At 39.3% G+C, this 24,778-nt stretch overlaps 1 protein-coding gene across 4 annotated transcripts in view; it reads right to left on the bottom strand.

Moving 5' to 3' along the window:
- LOC122561635 (anoctamin-2-like) overlaps nucleotides 1–24,778 on the bottom strand; it is a 243,713-nt gene that overhangs the window by 141,973 nt on the left and 76,962 nt on the right. For all 4 annotated transcript variants that reach the window (XM_043713575.1, XM_043713573.1, XM_043713574.1 and 1 more), the window contains 6 exons: nucleotides 15,211–15,285; nucleotides 14,493–14,694; nucleotides 10,065–10,176; nucleotides 3,326–3,383; nucleotides 3,075–3,175; nucleotides 1,484–1,635 (listed from right to left, as the gene is read on the bottom strand). In XM_043713575.1, coding sequence (XP_043569510.1) covers nucleotides 1,484–1,635; nucleotides 3,075–3,175; nucleotides 3,326–3,383; nucleotides 10,065–10,176; nucleotides 14,493–14,694; nucleotides 15,211–15,285 — 700 coding nt within the window. The remainder of the gene's footprint in view (nucleotides 1–1,483; nucleotides 1,636–3,074; nucleotides 3,176–3,325; nucleotides 3,384–10,064; nucleotides 10,177–14,492; nucleotides 14,695–15,210; nucleotides 15,286–24,778) is intronic.

The raw sequence follows: 24,778 nt of genomic DNA, 5'->3' as shown, positions 1-24,778 counted from the left end.
CAGTCTATTTTACACTTCCTACAATTTTTATTTCCATTCAAGACAATCAAAATTAAAGTGGGGAGGAACATAAATCTGTCTATCTATTTGCTATGATCATTTTATATTCCTGCAAAGTCAAAATGACTATTTTGTGCCTTGAAAAAGCCTTTCAAAAAGCTGTGTTTTCTCCCCTTAAATTTATTTAAATGGTTTTGGCCCCTTTTCTTTATCACAAGTCTCGATCTTCTTGTAAGAACATCAAGACAGTTAATACTTTAAATACTCAATCGCTCCAATACCAGTGCCAGGTCACAGCAGTCTATATTATCCACATGATGCATTGTGGTATCTCACCAACATTTCTTCAATAGCATCTTCTAAGTTGGCATTTCTACCACATAAACAAAACAGTACAGATGCTGGAAATCAGAAACAGAAATTTCTGGAAAAGTCCAGCAGGTCTGGCAGCATCTGTGGTGAGAAATCAGAGTCACAGGACCCGAAATGTTAACTCTGATTTCTCGCCACAGATGTGGTCAGACCTGCTGAGTTTTTCCAGAAATTTCTCTTTCTCTTTCTAACAGCTAGTTGGGCTAGGGCAGCAGACACGTGCAGACACCACAAATTCCTTTTCAAGTGACCCAATATTTTGACTTAGAACTACATTACTATTCAACCAACCCAACCACCCCGTGGCTCAACACTTCAACTCCCCCTCCCACTCCACCAAGGACATGCAGGTCCTTGGATTCCTCCATCGCCAGACCATAGCAACACGATGGCTGGAGAAAGAGCACCTCATCTTCTGCCTAGGAACCCTCCAACCACAAGGGATGAACTCAGATTTCTCCAGTTTCCTCATTTCCCCTCCCCCCACCTTGTCTCAGTCCCAACCCTCAAACTCAGCACCACCTTCCTAACCTGCAATCTTCTTCCTGACCTCTCCAGCCCCACCCCCACTCCGGCCTATCACCCTCACCTTAACCTCCTTCCACCTATCGCATTTCCAACACCCCTCCCCCAAGTCCCTCCTCCCTACCTTTTATCTTAGCCTGCTTGGTACACTTTCCTCATTGCTGAAGAAGGGCTCATGCCCGAAACATCGATTCTCCTGCTCCTTGGATGCTGCCTGACCAGCTTTTCCAGCAACACATTTTCAGCTCTGATCTCCAGCATCTGCAGTCCTCACTTTCTCCTATTCCTTCCTTGTCTTTGGATTCAATTGCTGGAACTCTCTGCCAAACATTATGAGTGCCCAGACCTACACCACATGGTCTGCAGCAGTAGTCATAAGGCAGCTCACCACCACCTTCTCATGGGAATTCAGAATAGGCAATAATTGTTGCCCTTCCCAGTGGCATTTGTATCCCAAGGACAATTTGTTTCAGCATGCTACTCTTCTTATAGGATAAGCATTCTTATCACTTCTTAACAGACTTAATAGATCTTATTCAAAGCTATCTATGAAAAATTAAACAAGCAGATGTTTGTATCAACTTACTCATTTCCATGTATTCAGGAGTCAGGCCAGTAAAAGGTTCCAAATTATAGTCTAAATCCCACTGTTGTGGATGTCGAGTAGAACCAGAATTATTTGATTCTTTGGGATCAACCCTTTCATCCTTCAATTTCCTGAACAATTTTTTCATTCTCCTGTAAAGTTAGCCCAATTTAATAATATCATAAAGAGGACATGATCTAGGAACCTGCTGATTAACAAGATCATGTTCAAAATAAACAACACCTGACATGCCAGAAGGGTCACCTTAAGGAAGCAGAGACTTTCTTTCAATGAGCAAAATAATTTTGAATGTAAATGGAGTAAGGGACACTCCATAATGAGAATCTTTTTCAGTTTGTAGTGCAGACCATTACAGAACAAAACAAACAACATCTGCAAATTTCATTTCTGAGGATCGCTGTAATTATGCAAACTATTCCTCATTTGTTAAGGTTAGGTGGTTGCTAAGGTTCTTTAATCTTCTTGTCACCCCTCATTAAACGGCTTCTTATTAAAGGGCTGGAATTTGCCCTCAGTGGCAAGGAATGGCATTTGTCATTCACGTTGTGTACAAAATTTTTGCAACAGAGATTTCCACTTACCCAGAGTCTCAGTCCGGTACCCTCTACAGGGCAACCTCGATTATCCGAACAACACAGGCGGGAAGTATTTTGTTCAGATAATCGAATGTTCGGATAACTGATCTGATGGCCATGGGGAGAGGGTGTGAGACCAGGTTGCAGTTCCCTGGGTGGACGGTGGTGTCATGCATTCCCCTTGCTACAGGAGCACTGTGGATCTGGCTTCTCTCACTCGGTGAGTTCTCTGATTTAAGCTTCTGTTTAATATGTAGCTATTATGTTACAACAGAGGATCTTGTTTCAAACAGAGTATCATACTTCAAGTGATACAAGATGGAACAGGAGATTTTTACACCCTCAGGTCCCAGGCTTTGTCACTGTCACAATTGACCCAAGCATCAGGACCTTAAGATCTTGTTCGGATAATCCAAAATTCTACTTAGAGTTTCGGATAACCGAGGTTGCTTTATACATGGGTTCTGTGGGATATGTGAATAAGGCAAGCAATGGCAAGCCTTTTCAACCAATAAGGTTGTGGTTGATTGTCAAGAAAGCCCATCTGGTTGACTAATGCCCTTTAGAGAAGGAAACTGCCATCCTTACCTGGTCCAGGTCTACAGCAATGTGCTTAACTTTTAACTGCCCTCTGGGTATTCATGAATGAATGAAAAAATGTTATCTAATGCAGAAGGTACTAAAGATAAAGGAAAACACTATTCAATTCAATTGGTCACTAGATACTCTCACAAAGATGAATCCTAAACTGCTTTAAGATGCTTGGTTTCTGAATGATGAATGAAGATACTTTCATGGTGCAGTGGTAATATCCTTACTTCTGGGCCAAGAGTTCTAGTCCCACCTGCTCCAGATGTGTGTCCTAACATATCTGAAGAGGTTGATTCAAAATATCTGGAAGATGCATGAGGTAGTGTCTCATTACAGGATGTTAGTGAAACACATTCTGGCAGATTTCTTTAGTTGGAGAGTTATGAACCTGTCACAGAACTTACGGAATTCCAATTTCAAAGAGGTTGTTTTGGATGAGCTGTTTCCCGAGCATGATAATGCTCAACTGGATGCAGAGCTCCATCAGGCAACCTCCAGGGGCACACTGGTTGGAAATGAAGAGGAAGTGAAAATTACCTTACAGCAAAGTGTGGCTCACAATATTTAAATCATTAAACATGAAAAGCGTTAAGGAGAACAAAATTCCTCTCGACTGTATTAACCTCATACATTTAATCGCGATTGTTCTCCCTACCTCCTCCATCCGATAGTCATGAAAGATGTAAACGTATCTTCCAGGTCGGCCAACAAACCTGCCAAGAAAATGGACCATGAATTATAAGATGCAACATAACTCTGGACCTGGTCAATTATTTATTTACTTCAAGATAACATACAAGAGTAGAATGGTAATTGCATTGAACTAATCAATTGGAGCATGGGCAGATGCAAACGTACTCCTCCTTGGTCTATTGATATGTTTCCATTTTGAAATCAGACCAACTGTGACAATTCGATAACTCAAATATTCCAAGGATCAACAACAACTTCAGATTGCCACTCCAACTTTTCTTTAGTTCTGTTAGTACTGAGCACCATATTTCTAGCCAAGAGTTCAAATCCTGGCTCCTTCTGAAATGCCGAGCATAGCTGAAATCAACACATCTCCCCTATACTACAGGAAGTCCATTCAGTCTCCCTGCTGTCGCAATCAGTATGCTGTGTTCTGAGATTTAAAGATACTTTAACAGTTTTCCATTCTTGTAACATGCTATATCACTAATTATCTGGATTAGTTAGGACTTCATTGAGTCATAGAGATATCCAGCACAGAAACAGACCCTTCCATCTAACCCGTCCATGCCAACTAGGTATCCTAATCTAATCTAGTTCCATTTGCCAGCACTTCGCCCATATACTTCTAAACCCTTCCTATTTATATACCCATCCAGATGCCTTTTAAATGTTGTAATTTTATTAGTCTCTACCATTTCCTCTGGTAGTGCTTTCCATACCCGTACCATCCTCTGTGTGAAAAAGTTGCCTCTTAGGTCTCTTTTAAATTTTTCCCCTCACATCCTAAACTTATGCCCTCTGGTTCTAAACTTCCCCACCCAGGGAAAAGACCTCGTCTATTTATCCAATCCATGCCCTTCATGATTTTCTAAACCTCTGTAAGGTCACCCCTCAGCCTCCTACGCTCCAGGAAAAACAGCATACTTGAGAATTGATGCAAACCTGGGAAACACATTATAGATGGGGCTTTCATTGAATCCCCACAAAGATTTTTCTGACTGATCAGGAAGCTACAGAATATGGTAATGGTCCTGAAAGTGTTAACGTCAAAACTCCATTAAGTCCCACCCAATTGGATGATGTTACAGTGTTAGGGTGGAGCTACATCAGTCTAAGATGAGGTCCTCATAAATAGAGCCACCTCAGCTCTAGCTTTTGGTAGTTGTTGTCATTATGGCTAATTAACCAATATAACTTGTATTGACTGCAGTCATGCAACAAACTAGGTTTTGCATTTTCAGATAGGTGTCCCGTCTCATTCAGACTCAATAATAGATCATCCTATGCTATTGCTAATGAGAAAGGCCCTTGGACTCAGTTTAGAAAGGAACATTTGTGGTAGTACTCCACCTAAAAATAACATAGAATATGGTGACAGCATTTATGTATTGCAAAATAATTAAAACTTTGAACATTGATCAAAGGGGAGGAAAGGAATAAAAGTTGATTTGATCCAGGAGAAAAATGCTTCAGAAGGAAAATGTTTTTACCAATGTAAGGTCATTGCCATTTTAAGAAGATTCAGTCCGTCAGCATCTGAAATCACGTAAACAGACAAGCAATCAACAGCGCTTCTGAAAGCAGCAGCAGGACAAAAACGGTATTACGGCAGAAAATCTTCACCTCAGAGTTGCTAAGAGATACAGGAAAATCAATGTGGGATAGGAGGAGAGTAAAAACTTGATAAACTCTTCGAGAAGAAAGATCTGTGGGAGCAGTTCAGAGAACCATGACTCAAGTTATAAATATGTTTACTTAACGTAAAAATAAAATATTCTGCAAAGGACCAGGCTGGGAATGATAGGAGGGGAAAAAGGAACACTTATCCTTCAAAATGTGTGTCACTGCCGATGTGAGCAAGCTTCATGAGACATGGCTACAGCAAAGGCCTGAACATTAATTTAAATTGAGGCTGCAGTAATGGAAAGATCACAGAGTACATTCAAGGTGATTAAAGGACTAAAGGATTCCTAAAACATAATCTCATTGAAGAAGATAGATGGAAGAATTTAAAGATTATGATAGTATTGGAACATTTATTATTTAAACAATTATTTTGGCGTGAAGATTTATTTAGACTATCACCATGGAAATCCATTAAAAATCTTTCCTAGGGTACATGCATTGTGTATTAGGCCATGAAAGGCAAGGAAGTGTCTATTTTGTCTGCAAAGCAGTGGGAAAACCTTCAACAGAAGATGGAAGAAAACTAAAAAATCTGAGAAATCAACTTTTGGATTGGGAAAGGGTAGAATCATTTCAGTAAATATTGCAGCAATACACTATTGCTATTAAAAAGATGTTGCAGATGTTGAAGTAAGATAACAAAGTATTATCAAATTACAGAATTGAAGCTTGAGTGAAAGAATTGCCATAATTCAGAGCCTAAAATCTTATAAAGAGAATAGCGCATAATTGCTATAACAGGATTTTAAAATCTGAAGAGAATTAAAGACTAGAAAATTATAGCATTTCTTTAATGTAAGGTTGGAAGCTTTGAAGTTCGCAGCATTTATATATTGCAAAATAATTAAAACTTTGAAGTAAATTACACAGAATAGTATTTTGCTACTACAAATTTTAACCAGCTTTAAAGGAATAAGCATAAATATTTTAAAATTAAAAAAATGGCAAGAAAAATAATCGTGCCATCAAGATTTATTCTCATAGACAGGACAAATAGAATAGAGAATTTGACATCTTGCATCAAAATAACATTGAACTGTAGAATTGCTTCAAAAATAAATACTAAATCTCAAACTGAGAAGTGAATACTGTATTGTATTCAATAGCTACTAAAGGAAATGACATGATAAATTGCCAAAGAGAGCACAGATACCTTTGAAGAAATTCTAACTGTCGATACTTATTTCAATCTTACAGCAAATAAAATTCTTGAATGACTGAAAACAAAAAATGATGAAGATTACAGTGGGTCAGGCAGCATCCATGAAGAAAAAGCATACTAACATTTCAAGTCTAGATGATTTAAGATTCATCAGAGTTAGCATCCTGTGGAGTTGGTAATACTTTCATTGATAATCTGTATATATTAGTCAAAAAATATGATTAAGTACCTTTGAAATCAGATTCCATAAGATACAGAATTGTCATTGAAATAATTGATGAATCTGAGTCAGATTGTCAGAATTTGTTGCATTCCAAAGAAGATTTGACTTTAGAAAAAAAAACTATTCAAAATATTCTGCCAGTAGAAATCAAGAAGAGTTGGAAAAATTCTTAAGGAGAAATACAAGCTTACTAAACTTTAGAAACACTTTCTCAGGTATATACTCTACAAACCTGACAGACCCATATGATAAGCCAGCACAAAGAGCAGAGCACATGCAAAGTGTCAGTGTAATGGAACAGGAAGTCTCACAGACATAAGCTGGAATGCTATAATCTATAAAATTATAGATCACATACAGAAAATGTGCACACATAGGGCACAGTGTCACAGCAATAAAACCTAAATGTGTACTCTTAGAGAGAAGTTAATATCGTAGAACTGTATCCTTAACAAAGGATATCTGCATTAGACCATATACCTCCAATAGAAAAGATACTTAAGGCACTCCAATGCAAAATTGGTAATCCAACTGATTCACATTTTACAAAACTTTTGAAAGTTAAAGATTACCCTGCTCAATTAAAGTTCAACACAGTGCAAATGTAATGATCTATCAGATTAAATACCATGGCTTAAGAAACAAAAGTTGTGGCCTACAGTGATGCAATTAAATAGTACAGGTGGAATATCTCTTAAGAGTAAAGCTATACCAGAAGAAACTTTGGAAAACAAAGAGCATAAGGGAATTGAAAATATTTAAGTAATTCACGATCAGCACTTTTTACTTTTGAGTCTACATATATGATTTCAACATGCTTGTGGTAGCTGAAACATTCAACTATTCCAAGAGACAAAATAGTTCAGAAACAAATTGTTGCTGAATAATTGGTTAAGGTGCAACTGGTTGATTGAGCTTCCTACACTCATGGAGAAACTAAACATTATGAAAGAATCTAAAGAGAATACCTGGATATGCAAAGAAAATTGATTCATATTGTCAGCAGATGAAAGCTGCATACTCTACAGGAGTTGAGGAAATGTTTATGATTCTTGTCATTAATGAAGAATCGTCAGATGTCAGAAATGAGCAATGTTTGCTTAAAGGAACAAATATGAGAATAAGATGAACTGTACAACCCACCTGAGCTAAACTAAGAATCATAAATGGAAGTTGTTCAGACTTCAATGGAAGATGATAGGCTGGCACAAATTCAAGAACAACATTTTAACCCGTTGTCATTCAAACAAGAATAATTATCAGTGACAAAAATGTAGTTCTAATAAGCAGCAAATCTCCAGTAATACTGCTGAGGATATGAAGATGTTTAGCTCACAAGTAAAATAATCACGGAGGGCAAATGAAGATGTCCAACCCAATCAACAAATTAAAGTCATAGTTCAACACTAATAAATCAGTAGATTGAGTGAAGATTTGCTTGCACAAAATGGAGAGGATCTCTATACAACTTGAGGAGAGCTAGATCAATGACCAGAGAATCAGGACACCGTCAAAATGATGATATTGCCTGATCTAAAAATCCAAGGTACTGCAGAAAAGTGATGGCCTGATCTGAAAGACCAGTATATTGTGAGGATGAAATGTCTCCATGATGTATATTCAGGAGATTAGAGGACCCCAGATGAGATTATGGGGCAATTGCCTCATTTCCAGTTGGATGAGTTCCTCTGCAGAGTAAACTTGGGTGATTGAGAATCGTCCAGAAAAGGAAATAGACTAACTACTGGGTCGAGGAGGAATCCACAGTGAGAAGCACTGCAAGAAAAAGATCCACTACAAGAAAAAGAGAACTGATTTACAAATGATCAGAAACTATACACCTTATGCCAAAGACCTACCAATCTTCCTAATCTGAAGATAGCATTTTCTGGAAAAATTGTGAAACTCTAGACTGCTTTAATTTATGAGATCAGAGATTTAGGGGAATATAGGGTAAGTAGTTATGTACTAGCACTCCACAGTACTTCCGCAATGTGGTAGGAAAAGAATGTTGAAATGACTAAGATGGGGAGGAGTAAACTGTCACTCAAGTCCCACTTTTCCGTGGAAATGTAAAATGAAAATTTCACACCCAAATGGCTAATTGTATGCTCGTTTTGTGTTAGACCTAGAATGAAATGATCCATAAACCTTTATTTGATACAAAAATATCAACTTATATCAAATAAATTCCATTTAAGATGCAGTTTGGTAAATTCATATTTTGTAATATGAAATGAAGAAGTGCTTAACTATCGAAACAACCAACACAATCGTACTTAAAGTCAGGAGGCTGGTATTGATTTATGTCTGTAAAGATCCACTTTTAAAAAAACCTTTTGGCCAATGGCAGCTATTCTTAAAGGGCAAAAAGAAGAATCTGTACAGCATTCTGGAATCTGCCAATCTGGTATTCTTGCAAAGGTAGTCAAGATACTAGTCATGCATGGTTGACTCTGGGGTTTTGGCAGATGCAGTTGGCTCAGGAGATATGATATTGAAAAGTTAATTCAGTTATCCTTCGAGAGAAACAATCAAAGGTCACCCTGATCTCACAGCCAAAGTTTTAGGAACAGGCAATAAGTGCCAAGCAGTTTGTTCTTAAGCAGGCTTCCTCAACCAAAACAGCCACACACAAACTCGAAGCCAGCAAATGAAAACTGCTCAAATATAACAGAAATAGATTCTGTCAGATATTTTCCTTGAAGTGAGTAACAAAGACCAGCAATTATATAGAATCAGGCATTTCAAATAAAATGTGTTTAAATAAAACTTCCAATGTCTTTTCATTGACCATTTTCAGAATAAAACAATCTACGCATCTTTATAATACCTCAAACTCAATTCAGAAACCTTATGAGTTGTGATGGATCTCCATAATAATCGAGGAATATTAACCAGAGGGGAGAAAACTCTTGGGTAGACGTCGTATCAGGTAATGGTTCCAAAACAGTTAATCAAACCAGTCTGATGATTTCACACAGTCTTTGCACGGAGAATTCCTGAAAAAGGGCTCATGCCCAAAACATCGATTCTCCTGCTCCTTGGATGCTGCCTGACCTGCTGCGCTTTTCCAGCAACACATTTTCAGCTCTGATCTCCAGCATCTGCAGTCCTCACTTTCTCCTTTGCACGGAGAAGACTGTATCACATGGTCCAGGTGGAAATGAGCATGTCATCACTGGCTCTGGGCAATCTTTGAAACTATATCTAACTAGTCAAGTAACTTATGAATATTGCTACCATGGAATGAACCACATCTTGTATAAAACAAGTTAGTTTTCTTGATAAAGCTCAATACTAGACTATCCTCTACCATTTCTATTTAGCCAGGACCTTGAACACAATACAGAAAGGAGGCTTCTTGTGGGAAAGTAGTAGTTTCCTCATCTTTGGGCCAGAAGTTCCAGACTTTAAGGCAAACTTGCCCACAGCTGTGTCATAACATGTCCAAACCGTGTGACTAAAAATAACTCGAGAGGAGGATTGGTAGAAGCACTTTACCACAATCATAAGCTACCAGTAGTTGGTATCACAACAGTGTAGAAACTATTCATTCCATTTAGCATCTGGAAGAAGCTCTGTTTCAAAGTATTTTCTGGAGTATTGTAACTTGCTCAAACTTACCGTCCTTTAAAAAAGGCCACATAGAAAATAGGGGCATAAGAGTTGACAAATTTTAATAGGAATGCTTTCAGAATTAATCTCTCCTCAAAGATTTTTTCTGTTTTAGGAACTTCTGCAAAAGAAACACAAAAAGAACAATTTAAATATATTTACCAAACAAACCAAAACCATTAATACAAAGAGCAGTATTTGCAAAAAGATTCAAATGTTTCTTTTATTAGCTTGTCAAGTTTCATGGTATTCCCGTGTTTGAATGAAAGTTGGGTAATAAGCAACACACATTGCTTCTTGGAAAGTCTAGGTGATCTGAGCAAATGATCTTATTATTCTATACTGCTAATCAGTGATAATCACTATCCCCCACTTATTCTGCTTTTGTAGCAAAGAAATAATGTAGCAATTTTTGTCACCTTGCTCACAGAAGTACATCTCATTCTTTTTTCACTGTAGCTTACAACATAAACCACACTCTATAAACACACACAAGGGTGAGTTTGCATTTATACAGTATCTCATTAAATCCTCAGGACATCAAACAAAAGGCATTACCTCCAATGCTAAACTGTTTGAACAAATATAAAGGAACACTTTCTGTAACTTGTGTTAAGTGGTCATGTTCTCTTTATAAATAAATCTGAAATTGAGCAAAGGTTGACTTTTGGTCGCTTGCTTCACCAACTTCCAAGAGAAATGTAATGATGAGACTGTCACTAGATTCAATATCTCACCAGGGAACTATATGCTATTAACATAATATTGGTTCTTTAGCTCTCTGTTGTAAAGTTTCCATTTGTTTCATGTGGTGCATTAAATGACTGCTCAAACTAAACTGAATGCAAATTATAGCAGAAGTCACATAATTGTGGTATGCCACGACTATACTGTGTTCATACAAACACATTCCAATTTGCATTCAAAAACACTAAATAAATTGCATTCCCAATCATTTGCAATTACAGGTTACTCAAAGTTTAAAACAAACATGAACAAAACTGTGGGTTAATCTAGTCAGTCTGATATTTGTCAGTTTTGGCACACACATTTCATATGAAATATTTAAATTGTGCAGGTCTTCGAATGGTACTGTGTCCATTAGTGCCAGGGAATGCTGTTCCCATACTGTTTGTTGTTGCCATGCTAAATTGCTGTTGCTTATCCGTTCCTGTTGTTGGGGGATGGTGCATTCGTGGACAATCTGCACACTATGCAGCTGATGACCACACACCCTCCTCACGAGCTGTCTGCAATGAAGGAGCAGTTGTATGCATATATCCACAGTGGTGATAGCTGCTCATTCATGTTCACCACAGAAGAGGAGGCGATAACTGCTCTACACATGTCCAAAGTTGCCAGATGGGCTGACACATGTTGTGAGTGTTTAATGTTTGCACTGTGATTAGTTTGCCAATCCTCAGCTTTGACAATGAGTTGGTAGCTTTAACAATGGTGTGGCGATATTATGGCTTTAAGAAGTATATCTTGTCCTAGTGTTTTTTGTGAGGAAAGTTTGAGAAAGAGATGCTAAGCAGACTATTCCAAATCAATAAAGCAAACAGCTTGTGATGCCTTGGGGCTTCCTTAAAAAAAAGGTTGGAACAATAAAAGCAGCATGAATGAGTAGAGTCAGCCTCCCATAGAACCAGGGTTTTAGTTTAGCCTTCAGCAGTTGTTGGGGTTTTCAAGTTGGCCATGGAAGCTGTCTCTCTGTCTCTGTTACAGCTAAAAGTTGGAGTCTCCCTCTTAGTAGATGTATCAAAGTGACATTTGTTTGTCATTTTACTTTGACTTAGTCACTCATTCTATTACTACTACTAGCTGCAGACATTCCTTAATATTTTGGAATGGTAGCAAAAGTGTTGTGTGACATTGGACTGAACTACATTCCATGCCCTCAGCAGATGTGGTTCTTTGTTCAAGTATTACCTCATATACATCCGTGCTGGATTTGCTTGATTTTTTAATGATTCTTTTGACAGTTTTACTGACACTATAGTCTTTCCATTTGACTGGGAACAGTGTAAACGGATTTATGATGTATAATTTCTCAATCCTTTCCGAAGTCACTGAATTCACTCCTTGTGAGCTGTTGCTCAAGAAAACGTCTCAAATGATGTAACAACTAAAGTGTGCTTTCAGTAATTCCATTATGATACTATTGGTCACTGATGTGAGCTGGTCTAAGTCCCAGCAGTATTTATACAGTAATAAAAAATGACAGTTGATGCTTCACATTCACTTGATAAGCCCGTTCAACATATTCCAACAGTCTCAAACTATTTATTCAGAACTGATTCTGTGAACCTTTTGGATTATGTAGTGATTTATCAAAATCATCATTTGAAATCTCTCCAGTAGCCATCTTTAGAGTTGCATTTCTTCAATCTAGCTAAGCAAATGCAAACAAAGTGACTATCACAATTGCAGCACTGTCTTCTCACGGTGAACATGCTTTCTTTTCATTTGTCCATTGTCCTCTACAATACTTACATCTTATATTCTTGCTTTGATCTCTTAGACTTTCTGCAGATAATTCTTTCTATTGCACCATTAATTTGTTCTTGTTAAGCTTAAACTGTCTCTCAGTCTACAGCAAAACTTCATTGTTCCCATCTTCGTACTCTCGGGCTAATGATTAACAACTTTAGAGTTTTCTCTTTTGACAATTTCCTTAAGAAAACTTTTCTGCTCTCGAAGCAGACATGCTCTCATAGCAGGAGCTCTTATTCCTGATTTTAAATGAAATAAATTTTAAGTTGTCCAAACTCTCAGAATTTATCTAGACATGCAATGCTATCATATACTGATCAAAAGTCTCCCTATCCCAGCAAGCTATGATGTTGAGCATGTAGTATTCATAAGTAACATTATTCGAGGATTCAAAATGTTTCTTTAAGATCTGCAAAATGTCGCTAGTCTGGCTTTTTCTGCTCTTAAATGAGGTCTAGCTGTAGTTTACCTCATCAAAGAATCCCTATAGTGTGGAAACAGACCATTGGGCCTAAAATGTCCACACTAACCCTCTGAAGAGTAGCCCATCCAAACCCATTCACCAACCCCAATTACTTTACATTTCCCTGACTAATGTACCCAACCTGTACATCCCTGAACACTATGGGTAATTTAGATGGCCAATCCACCTCACATGCATGTCTTTGGACTGTGAGAGAAAACCGGAGCTACTGGAGGAAACCCCAAGCAGACACGTGGAGAATGTACAAACTCCACACAGACAGTCACCTGAGGCTGGAATCAAACCTGGATTCCTGGTACTGTGAGGCAGCAGTGCTAACCACTGAGCAACTCTCCCTTGTGGCACGGTTTTCCCAGCATTGATATCACAGTTGCTACTCTCATTTATTCAGAGTTCGTGCTTAATTCTGTAACTGCTTCAACATTTTGCCATTGAGTCTGGAAGAAATTCAACGCAATGATATATAGCCTTTCATTTCCATTGCAACAGAGACTCAAAACTCACAGCCATTCTGACTCACCCAAGGTATTAAAGTTACACACTGCTGTTTTTCCTTGCTATTTCTTCCAGCAGCTTGCTTTCCTACAGATTTGAAAATTCACACCATGTCAGCTGCAGGCACTTCTGACACAGTATTTCCTGTTGTCTTTTTAATGGTTACTCAAGCTAAGGTGAAAACAACTGACAGTAAAGGTCACATAACAGTGGAAAGTGTGATGATATTATGACTTTAAGAGGTATATTTTGTCCTCGTGTTTTTTATAAGGAAAGTTTGAGAAAGAGATGCTAAGCAGACTGTTCCAAATCAATAAAGTAAACAGCTTGTGATGCCTTGGGGCTTTCTTAAAAAAAGGTTGGAACAATAAAAGCAGCATGAACGAGTAGAGTCAGCCTCCCATAGAACCAGGGTTTTAGTTTAGCCTTCAGCAGTTATTGGGGTTTTCAAGTTGGCCATGGAAGCTGTCTCTCTGTCTCTGTTACAGCTAAAAATTGGAGTTTCTCTCTCAGCCAGAATTTTCTCTTGATACTCTATCCTCTGGGATTGGAGAAACATTGCATGTGAGACAATCTATTTTACGGACTTTGCCTTTGACAAGGGTGTGTTAATGAGATGTTACATCTTGGAACAGTTGCTGTTTAGTAGCTAGATAATCTATTATCTGTTAAGCTTTAGAATAGAATTAAAGTTAGACCAATTCGTCTTTCTTTTCTTCATAACTTAACTGTAGAATAAGAATAAAGCAGGTTTTGCTTAAAGTCAAGTAGTGTGACCAATCGAATTACATCTAGAACACAGCACCTTACACTTGCCTTTAAATGAGAAAAAGTTAGGAGCTAGTCTATCTCCTTGATATATTTGAAGGGAGTTTGGTCTGGTCCATAACAAGAGCCATTAAAGGACAATGTCCTCGCAAATGCTTTTCTCCAAATGCTACTATCTTATAACACAAGCTTACCCATTTTGGTCAGCCACTCGGCCACAGCACCATAGATCTCATCCAGGATGATGATCACCAGAAGGTTAATGATGACGGCTGTTGCAGTTACTGTGACCCGAATGTTTGACTTTGTGCTCTCATTTGTACTCATCGCCATGGCCGCTGCTATGGAGATTCGATATATGATCACTCCAAAGACGGCAGAAAATGTTAGGCCAATCTGCAGTGAAGGAACCGCTTTTGAATTAGCTGCATTCACAAATCTCTATTTGATAATGACTCTTAATAACATGACCTTTTGTAAAACTTTGACGTCTTTTGTTTTTTTTGAGTATAGAAAAATTCAGTTTTTTTCCAAAAATAGCTTCTGAGCACATAACTGACATTGCAAAGAAAATATCATGTGCCAATCTTCTTCTGCAAAGCTGATAAGCTTGTGAGAATCATGAAACATTTCAATATTTTGCAAAAACTTGTGCTCCACTGCCATTGTCTGTTTTGAATTTTATGCTTATCTGGGTACACTTCTGTTCCATTTATATATTGTGGGGGTCTATTTAACAGAAACAGATGTAGATTTTACCAGTGGTCTTGAGATAAATAGCCCCAGTGCATACCATTTCCAGATCACTGATCCACAATCAGGTGTATCATTGAAAACTTGGACAGTACTGAAAGTAAGGTTGCCCTCAAACACAATGGTTCCTTAAACCCCAACTGGAATGAGCAAATTTACCATGAACAGTATTGACACGAAGTTCCCCAGATAGCCAGGAACCCGATCCCTCCAGGTCAGCTTTTCATTTTCTCCCTGCATGGTATGAGGAAAGGGAAGAAATAGAGAAAGTATTTAGCATGGAATGATATACAGGGCAGACTATGAGAGGCTATGCTGCTGGTTCTAGGGCATGTGATTATTGACACCATGCTGGGGTTACAGTGGAATAACTCCACCTCCCACTCACAATTGGGATAGCCCCCACACTGCCAATACAGCTTCATAATCTCTGCCCTTGAATCAATTAGGAAACCTTAAAACAGTTATGTTTTAAAATAAAATCTGAAGTCACTGTGTTTTTAAAATTACTTGTCAGTCTACAGCTCTGGATCTTTGTGAGTTATAATTGTCTATAGTTCTACTTTTGTCTATTTATCAATAACCATTTGTATATTGGGTAAATGACCCCAGTGAGGAGCTGTATAGCTACTCAGCCCAGCGAGGGTCCAGCAGTTCGTGCTCACCATGGGGATGCAGACAGCTACCCCAGAGACAGGACAGTCAAATGGACAATGGTAACCCCATAAACTGGGGGTTAAAGAAGGTTCCTTTGCTATCGTTTAACAGGGGGCCCACTCAGTAGTTGGGTTCCGTTGAAGCCTCAGCTAAATACTAAGAGACTGGATGGTTAATAAACAGAACTGTAAATACGATAACTGTAAATTCGATTAACTCAATCTGTTCTCTGTAATGTTAAGACATGCAATGTATATATATGAACGGCATGACCAATTGTACACATACCAAAGATTTATATTTATGAATAAAGTATATTTTGAAATAAAAACAATTTGTGTATCTATTGCTGTTTTATCACAAACAAACGTATTAATTAATTATAGTAAAACCATGCTGACAACACAAAACTGGGTAAAGATTACAATCTACAATCACAAGGGTAGTACAATATTAAACATAGTATTGTAACAGTTATTATTTTATTATAAAGAAGATTTTTCCAAAACTAAAGTTTTCTTTGTTATTTCATAGTCTACTTTTTCAATCTCGAATTTGGCTACCTCTCCTAACTCTCATGTCACAGCGCACTCATTACTACTTCATCTGTATTTTTATTTGCTCTGTAAAGCACTGGGATATTTTGAAGCACTAAGAGATGCAAAATTAATGAAAGCTGTTGTTGTGGTGACAGCAGAGATAAAGTTCTTTACTGTAATTTGGAGGTTAGAATTGAAGAAGAGGACCACAGACCCAGAGAAGCAATTGAAATGTGATAGAAAATCACATTTTAATTTAAGAAGCTCACTTAAGAGACATGGACAGGGACAAAGTCGAGTGTCAAGCAGAATAAGATGAGAAAGGGACAAATAACAATTGACACTGCAGATATTGGACAATGGAGAAAGTTTTTACCATGATAATGAGACCAACATACAACTTGAAATTAGATGATGGAATTTTTATTTCACAGGAAGTGGATACACTAAGTGCAAATGCCTTCTGAAATTTCAGAAGCCCTTAGCAGCCAAATCCCATTGATGTTTAACTTTGATCTCAGAGCCTTATAGTCCAAGGGTTTTCCTTACTGCCTCTTTCCTTTTCAGGGAAGACTGTAAGAATTACAGGATACACATGAAGGAAAATATCTGTTTTATTTTCCCAGGCATTGCACAACAGTAAAACAAAAACCTTGATTATGCATATAATCACCCAACAGAATTCTGCAATAAGCTGGTACTTAGCTGATTTAATACAATCTACTCAGTGGAAAATCATATATTTGTATAGTTATAACAAAACTCCATTTTACTTGACATTAGCAAAAAGGTTTTGGTTGTCTTTTTGTTTATCTCATTTCAGAGTCACTTGCTTAAAAGAAAGCTGCAAAGTGAGACAAAATTAATAACCAAATCAACCCAAATAATTTCCTTCAGTTAAATAAATGGCATGAACCACTTTGCCCGTACTTTACTTTCAAGTGCAGCTGTTCCCACATATAACCACAAGCAGCGTTTGTCTTGGTATCTCAACCCAGTAAAACATTCAGTCGCAGCCATTGTCATCAAGTTAATTGCACTGAGTAAAGTACACGGTCTCAACAGCAAGACAATCCTTTGATTAACCATTATAATGCTGCTGGTGCCTTTAATCAATCAAATGGTTTCCAGTAAAAGGGGAATTAATGTTGAGCTAATTTTGCAGAATCTCACAGAGCAGAGAGAGTGAGATAATTCAGCTCATCATTGCTGCGTTAGCTCTTTGAAAGGGCTCCCTAAATTATACCCATTGCCTTGCATTTTCCCCATATTCTAACATTTCTTTCCTTTTAAATGGATGTTTCTAACTTGGATGCATAATTGAAAAAGAGAAAAAGTAGGGGTGAATGCCCACTTCTGTGACTGGGGGGAGCATGTGCAGTGGGATGCCTCTCAGTAATATAAGAGTTAATTACACCTTAAATCTGAGAATAGCCTCTGAGCATGTGCATGATGATCTATGTTTAAAAATCACACAACACCAGGTTGCAGTTCAACAGGTTTATTTGAAAGTTCCAGCTTGCACTTTCAAATAAACCTGTTGGACTGTAATCTGTCTTTGATTCTTAACTTTGTCCACCCCAGTCCAACATTGGCCCCTTGACATCATGATGATCTCTGACATAGTGACAGCAGATCATATAGAACTGCTGCCTGAGTGTGTAAGGCTGTAATGGCACCTCTGCTCACCCCATCCCTTGTCCATTAGTAAAGCCTATTAATGCTCACTGAAGTGTCACTAAACTACCAGTATTTGGACAATTACTGTTCTTCTCACACTGCAAGTAAATGATCTGGAGCTGGCTGTAGCACAATTTTAACATTTATGTATAACATAAAACATGGCAACATTATATGTATTGGGTAGAACATTGGCACCATTTAAGAGGATGCTGACAGATTGTTGAGTGGGCAGACACATGGCGTGTGCATTTAATGTGGAAAAGTAAGTGATGATGCACTTGAGGGGAAACAAGGAGATGGTCTAATCCTATGGTAATATTTTGAGGGGGCAGCGTGGATGGTTGGCAGATTGGGGTAGGGTGCAAGCATAGAGCAACCTGGAAATGCATATTCACATATCCTTGATGGCGGCAGGTTAAATTCCTAAGAAAATATATTGGCTTTGTAAATAGGGACTCTGATTCCAAAAGCAAGGATGTCACGCTAAACCTTCACAAATCCCTGGTTAGACTACAGCTGTATTGTGCACAACTCTGGCACCACACTTCATGAAGGACATCAAGTGCTTGGAGAAGGTGTACAGTAGGTTTATCAGAATAATGTCAGGGATGAGGAGTTTTAATTATGTGAAGTAACTGGAGAAGCTTAATGCTGAACATCAGTCTGAAAGGGTTAAGCACCACCCACTATGGCATCAAGTGAACATGACAACAGAGATGCTTAGGGTTCTGAAAGAGTAAGACTGAACATCTGATCTTCTTCAAAGTCTCCAACATTATCTGTCATGACCAATGTAGCAAGTAACTGGTTGCTAACACGTATTAAACTATATATTGTTAATTACACTTATCTTTTTAGTTGAATCAGAAAGTGGTTTTCCTCTACCAGAGAAGGCCAATCGGATTCTGTAATTCCCTACACTTATAAGAGGTAGGTGGCATACAGCGTGGTGAGCTGGCAAGCAGACACAATAGCTGGAATTTCTCTCCTTAAAGCAGGCACGTTTAAGGACAGGTATTACTGAGGAACGTCAAATCCATGAGGGCTTTTGATAGAGCAAATAAGGAGAACTGGTTTCCCTTCACATGTAGGTCAATAAATAGATTTCAAATTCAGCTCTGCATTGTATGTACATGTCCTATAGTGGGGTACATACCCATGACTGTAAGATGCTTCAATGCATTTCACACCACATGAATGACCTCAGAAGTGCTTGAAAAGGTAGAGAAAAGATTTACAAACATGTTGCCGGGGCTGGAAGGTTTGTGCTATAGGGAGAGGCTGAATAGGCTGGGGCTGTTTTCCCTGGAGTGTGGAGGCTGAGGGGTGTGCTTATAGAGATTTATAAAACCATGAGGGGCACGGATAGGGTAAATAGACAAAGGTCTTTTCCCTGGGCTGGGGGAGTTCAGAACTAGAGGGCATAGGTTTAAGGTGAGGGGGAAAGATTTATAAGGGACCTAACAGGCATCTTTTTCATGCGAAGTACGGTGCTTGTATGGAATGAGCTGTCAGAGAAAGTGGTGCAGGCTGGTACAATTACAACATTTCAAAGGTATCTGGATGGGTACATGAATAGAAAGAGTTTAGAGGGGTATGAGCCAAGTGCTGTCAAATGGGATTAAATTAATTTCGGATATCTGGTCAGCACGGATGAATTGGACCAAAGGGTCTGTTTCAGTGCTGTACATCTTTATGACTCTATTTCTCTAGTTCTGTTTCCTTGGGAAAACATGAATGTTGACTTGTGCCCAGCACAAGACCATAGAACAGCAAGCATTTTGCTAGCATTGATGTTTGAGGGGGTGAGTGGCAAAATAGATGTGCGGACCATTGCTCTTCCTTCTTCATGGTGCCATACAGCTGAGTCTTAATTTTCTTTTTTGATTTTTTAAAAGGGTGAGTCACATTGAGTTTGTTGGAAGGACTCTCACCATGAGACCAAGAAAGTTTTCTCATCGTATCTTATGAAACTCACCAAATTAATTCTTGCTCCCACCCCTATGGCATCTATGATGTCTGATTTCTGCCCCATCTTGCCATGCACTTATCCCAGCAAAGCTTGTCGCTCAGCAAGTATGTGCCCAAAGACCAGCATCTCTTGCGTCTGTGCCATCTTTGAAAGCCCGCCATGAACCAGGAGGAGCACTGGCATCTGGAAGCTATTCAGACTCAGTTTTGAAGTCTGTTTCGAGAGTTGGCTGAGAAGGCAAAGTTGTTTGGAGGGACAGGGAGCTCAATCCATCAGGTAAGCAATCTAGTTTCCATGTTAGGTTCCATGAGAGTTCGTTTGTTTGGCCAATTTGGCAAGATCAGAACTGGAATACCCATTAGCCAAATTGGCTTAACAAACATTTTCCCCATCAATTAGCAACTCACTCCTGCCGAGTGAGAATCCAACTGGGCCACCTCAAAGATGAATTTGACATTCAAATGAGCCTCACACAACTTCATCCAATTCTGCCACACAACATGCCACACCTTACATTGCTCAGAATCATAAGATTCTGTCCAATGGCTTGTTTACATGTCTCTGGTCAAGCAAAAGGCTTAGCTACTCATCCAAAATGTGGAGCCATTTACAGTGGATTGCCCTGAGAGTAGCTGTGTAAAATCAGGTCAAAACTTTAAGTTGCTAGACAAACAGGAAAATGTCCTGACACACACGCACCTCCTACTGGTGGGATCTACATAAAAGAACACTCTCCACTAGCAGAAAGTAGCCAAAAGACAAATTGAGATGTACCATGTGGGAAACCCACGTCAGCTTGAGCTATGAAGTCATAAGCTACTGCATTAATACTTCATGAATATCAGCGAGCTGGGTAACATCTTAAACTAGTCAGTATATTGTGATTTGTCAAGTATTACCGAGAAGTGTCATGGTGGAATATACAAACTGCAAAGCTATGAGGACAGGTCTCACATTATTCAATTCTCAACATTACTCATTTTATGTATATGCAACTGTCCATGTGGCTGTAAACCATTATTAAGGCTTATTTTGATCTAAGGAGTAAACAGAGTTAGAATCCTAGGGAGCCTCACACTGTGGTTTGCTTCAAGTCCTGCACTGACTGCAGATTCAGGCCTGAAGTGAAGAGATCGCCACAGCCAAAGTTGTGTTATTAGGCTTAAACCTCATTCCTCCTTGTCAGATTATTCATTGGGTCTTCCAACCAATGGGCAAGGGTTGAGGGCGTGATGCAGGGATGGGTGTTGTGGGGATCGGGGGCAATGAATAGGTGTAACAGAAACCATGTAAACAGAACTGGGTTTTTTTTTAGAAGAAATATTAAAATGCCATCTAGATATTTTTAGTGATGGAGTAGTTAGCAATGCAGTTGCTTTATTAGGCACTAAGTATAGCTATCCTGTGCAGTAACTTCCCTGCAGGAGGAAGTAGCACAAAGGGCTAACATCAGCTCAAAATGTTGACAGGATTTGGGAACAGATGTGAAGAAAATGCTCCCATGAAGAAATCTGATGAGGCAAAAGCTTCCCAGCATTGCACCAAATCAATTTGAGAGGCTCAATGTGCCCATCACAAAATGTTCACTTCAAACTACTGCACCAGTAGTAGCTTGTGAGACACAGATACAGCCTTGCTGCTCTTTTCAAGCAAAACAGTAATGGCCCAGATTGTAATATCTGCTGTTTATCAATAGCAACTGCAAAGTAGGATTTTTGTCACCTATGCATTGTAAAATTATATCCACTTCCGTGTAGGAACAGTTCCAACAAAACCTTGTTCAATGATACATGCCCAATGTTCTCACTCATATGTTGGGATAACTTCTGAACATATTTTTCCTTCAAATTTAAGTTTCACAAAATATTGCTCCCCTGTCAGACAACCTGGGATTTAAGCTTGCCCAGGAAGTGAGCTTCCCATCTCCAGTGCCTCTATAGATGGCTTTTACAAGTTTTAGGAATTGACAATGCAGATGTATTGCAGGAGGTCTCCCTGGGCTCTGTATTATTAATATCTTCCATCCTGTCTTATTTCTATCCTACATACTCAATTATAACACCAAGTACATTGCCATGCAAGCCTTCTGTGAAGTGTGTTGCTTGAGATTAACATCACGCTGAATGTTTCTCTTGAATAGGAATAGAGTGGACCATTCAATCCCATTATCTTGTCCTACAATTGCATGAGTTATAATTTCAGTGAGATAGAGTCATAGAGATTTACAGCATGGAAACAGACCCTTCGGTCCAACGTGTCCATGCCAACCAGGTATCCCAACCCAATCTAGTCCCACCTGCCAGCACCCGGCCCATATCCTTCCAAACCCTTCCTATTCNGGAAAAGACTTTGTCTATTTATCCTATCCATGTGCCTCATAATTTTGTAAGCCTCTATAAGGTCACCCCTCAGCCTCTGACGCTCTGGGAAAACACCCCCAGCCTGTTCAGCCTCTCCCTATAGCTCAAATTCTCCAACCCTGGCAACATCCTTGTAAATCTTTTCTGAACCCTTTCAAGTTTCACAACATCTTTCCGATAGGAAGGAGACCAGAATTGCACGCAATATTCCAACAGTGGCCTAACCAATGTCCTGCACAGCCGCATCATGACCTCCCAACTCCTGTACTCAATGCTCTGACCCATAAAGGAAAGCATACCAGATGCCTTCTTCACTATCCTATCTACCTGCGACTCCACTTTCAAGGAGCTATGAACCTGCACTCCAAGGTCTCTTTGCTCAGCAACATTCCCTTGGACCTTACCATTCAGTGTATAATCTTTATCTTCATTGCTGTAAAGTTGGTATGAGAATATTACAACAATCATTTTCCACCATAAAACACCTCAATTTACTAAAGGAAAAGGAGACTAAAATTGTATCTCCTTGGTTCTATTAGTTCTAGCACTGTTCTGACAGGGCCATTTGCGATGTAGCCCTCATATGACTCACCCAACTCAAGACACTAACATTCAAGCCACCAACTCATGCCAGAAGACTGAGAAGGAGCCTTACATGATACAACTGTTTGATACAATGTCAGCATATCCAATCTGAACCAAACAGTCCCAGGCAAAAGAAAATGACTTTTCACACAACAAGCACTAAGATAGATATTGAACCTTGCAGTTCAGGGCCAGTTACCCAAATTTCAGGTAAAATAACTTTTATGTATGACTGCTGTTGCAAACATCTGGAAGGCTTGTTGCAGGTGTTGTGATGAATCGCTGTATTTGCTGGAGAGCATTGCCACATTTTCGTTGGGTGGGCAGAGCATCAGGTGACCTGTTCAAACAAAGAATTCAGCTCTAGACTGTCTCAGCTCTGCAGAATGACAGAGAAATAGAGATCAGGCTGCGGGGAGGACAAACTCTACGCATGTCCTCTGCCAAATTCAGGCTGGACTCTTCCAAACTACAAAACGATGACAGGAGAAGCTATCTGGCAGGTTATCAGTGTTCATATCCATCTGCACTCACCGTGTGCTTCCACATTGTGATCCTAAGCTAAGTCCTCTCCAGTACAAACTGTCTGATGCCTCACTCTCATGAGGCGTTGGAAAACAAACTATCTTTTCACCCTCCCCTTGCTAAAGGCTACTCTTTCATTAATGAGTCACTACATGCTGATCCCAACTCCCAGTTATTCTTGAAGGTTTGTGCAGCACCAGACTCTAATCTGGTAGCTCTCTTGCATTATGGTTGGGCAGCTGGCAGTTCATAGATGGTTGCAAGCAGGAAAACGGAAAGGGTTAGTGGATGTGAGAGAAAGAGGTCAGAGTAGGAAACTCATCACGCCATCTGCCAGGTAGCAGGATGAGGGAGAGCAGACAGTTAAGAAGGGACATAAGGCAGGAACATATTGTCATGTTTTCAGTGATGCTAGATGCTATGGACCCCTATGGCAGGTGAGGCCGTGTTGCTGATAACTATCTCACCCCCAGGCTCAGGAGATGCACATGTTCTTATCCTTTTCCAGTTCTGCTACCTGCCCTTCCACTGTGTGCCACCTGCTCCTGCAAGGAAGATGCCATAGTGACTGATCACATAGCGGTTGTGTATTGCTGCATTTGGATGATGCGCATGTCACAGCTAAATAGCTAGAGGTTAGTGCAGACAGGGAAGAGAGGAATGACAGGCTGGCATCCTTACTGCATTTATGGGCTATTCTTTTATTCATATGGCTGGAGAAGTGTCATATTTTGATGTCAATGGTTGAGGTAGATGCCAGGAATGAAAGGCCAGACTCCCCTGAGTGGTAGAGGCTGATAATGGGTAAGTGATGGGGCTATGAATCAATTAAATATGTGAGAAGTTGCCGGAGCAGGGGATAGGTGATTTCATTAGAAGGTACATTCCCTGATGTTGACATTCCTTGCTTGAGGCCATTAAATTGCTTGCGGTCCTGCAGCCAGCCCTTGCATCCAAATGTTTGAAGTTGACCTTCCTGATGACCTGTTTACACTCCCTTCTTTGGCTGGCTCTTTGGGGCCTTCTGGTATCTTTCTTGCTGTCCACCTCTAACATTAATGGTACATCCATCACCTTGTCTTTGTGCTGGTGTTCAATTTATCATCTTTTGAATTCCAGAACAAAACTGCTGACTGCAGCTTCCCTTTAAGAGGGACGGAGTATTTTTTTTTGGAATAGAGTGCTGACTGATTAGGTAACTTCATTATAATTTTGATCACTGGTAAACACAGGGGAAGGAGGAAATAAAGAAAGATTGACCCTTCTTACAGTCGATGATGATGAGATGGGAGCATCAAGACTTTGGACTACTACTTGTAACTTGTAACAGAACCAATATTGGCAGATTGTGAAAGGGCAAAAATTAGGGCGGATGAATTTTCAGTTCCAGGTGTATGATGCTGATG

Source organism: Chiloscyllium plagiosum, chromosome 23, assembly GCF_004010195.1.
Source record: "Chiloscyllium plagiosum isolate BGI_BamShark_2017 chromosome 23, ASM401019v2, whole genome shotgun sequence".
Classification (NCBI taxonomy): Eukaryota; Metazoa; Chordata; class Chondrichthyes; order Orectolobiformes; family Hemiscylliidae; genus Chiloscyllium; species Chiloscyllium plagiosum.
This window is presented reverse-complemented; position numbering and strand designations above follow the sequence as displayed.